Raw genomic sequence first — 906 nt, forward strand, 5'->3', positions numbered from 1 at the left:
CGGCCCCAGCTCCCCAGGCGCGTAAACGTCGTCCATGGGCGGGTGGCCTGCGCCGGCCGCGGGGGTCATGCGCTTCTCCTTCTGCCGCCGATTGCAGAACCAGACACGCACCACCTCCTTCTCCAGCTGCAGGCTGTCGGCCAGACCGGTTATCTCGTGCGCCGAGGGCTTGGGACACTTGAGAAAGTGGCTCTCGAGCGCGCCTTTGACCCCCACCTCGATGGACGTGCGCTTCTTGCGCTTTGGCCTGCGCCGGCCGCGGGGGTCATGCGCTTCTCCTTCTGCCGCCGATTGCAGAACCAGACACGCACCACCTCCTTCTCCAGCTGCAGGCTGTCGGCCAGACCGGTTATCTCGTGCGCCGAGGGCTTGGGACACTTGAGAAAGTGGCTCTCGAGCGCGCCTTTGACCCCCACCTCGATGGACGTGCGCTTCTTGCGCTTGCGGCCCTGCGCCGCGATCTTGTCCAGGTTGGTGGGGCTGCCGCTGGACGAATCGGTCTCCTCCAGCCACTTGTTGAGCAGCGGCTTGAGCTTGCACATGTTCTTGAAGCTCAGTTGCAGGGCCTCGAAGCGGCAGATGGTGGTCTGCGAGAAGACGTTACCGTACAGCGTGCCCAACGCCAGCCCCACGTCGGCCTGCGTGAAGCCCAGCTTGATGCGCCGCTGCTTGAACTGCTTGGCGAACTGCTCCAAGTCGTCGGAGCTGGGCGCATCCTCGTCCGAGTGCTCGCCCACCGACGAGCCACCACCGCCCGCGCCCGGGTGCAGGTGCGCCGCCGCCGCGTGCAGGCCGCCCGCGTGTGCATGTCCGTGTGCGCCTAGGTGCGGCGGCGGCGACGGTTCCAGCTGTGCCTCGTGGCCGTCCTCGTGCAGCGCGTGGTGCAGGCCCGGCCCGGCGCCGCCA

The 906-nt window shown here is 67.8% G+C and overlaps 1 protein-coding gene across 1 annotated transcript in view; it reads right to left on the reverse strand.

Annotated features, from left to right (window-relative positions):
* Pou3f1 (POU class 3 homeobox 1) overlaps positions 1–905 on the reverse strand; it is a gene marked incomplete at its 5' end in the record, with an annotated part of 15,464 nt that extends 14,559 nt beyond the window's left edge. Inside the window, 2 exons of the mRNA XM_008850252.1 lie at positions 5–47; positions 248–905. Of these exons, the coding sequence (XP_008848474.1) occupies positions 5–47; positions 248–905 (701 nt within the window). The remainder of the gene's footprint in view (positions 1–4; positions 48–247) is intronic.
* Position 906: the final 1 nt, after the last annotated feature.

This window comes from Nannospalax galili, unplaced genomic scaffold (assembly GCF_000622305.1).
Source record: "Nannospalax galili isolate Female #2095 unplaced genomic scaffold, S.galili_v1.0 scaffold944, whole genome shotgun sequence".
Taxonomy (NCBI): Eukaryota; Metazoa; Chordata; class Mammalia; order Rodentia; family Spalacidae; genus Nannospalax; species Nannospalax galili.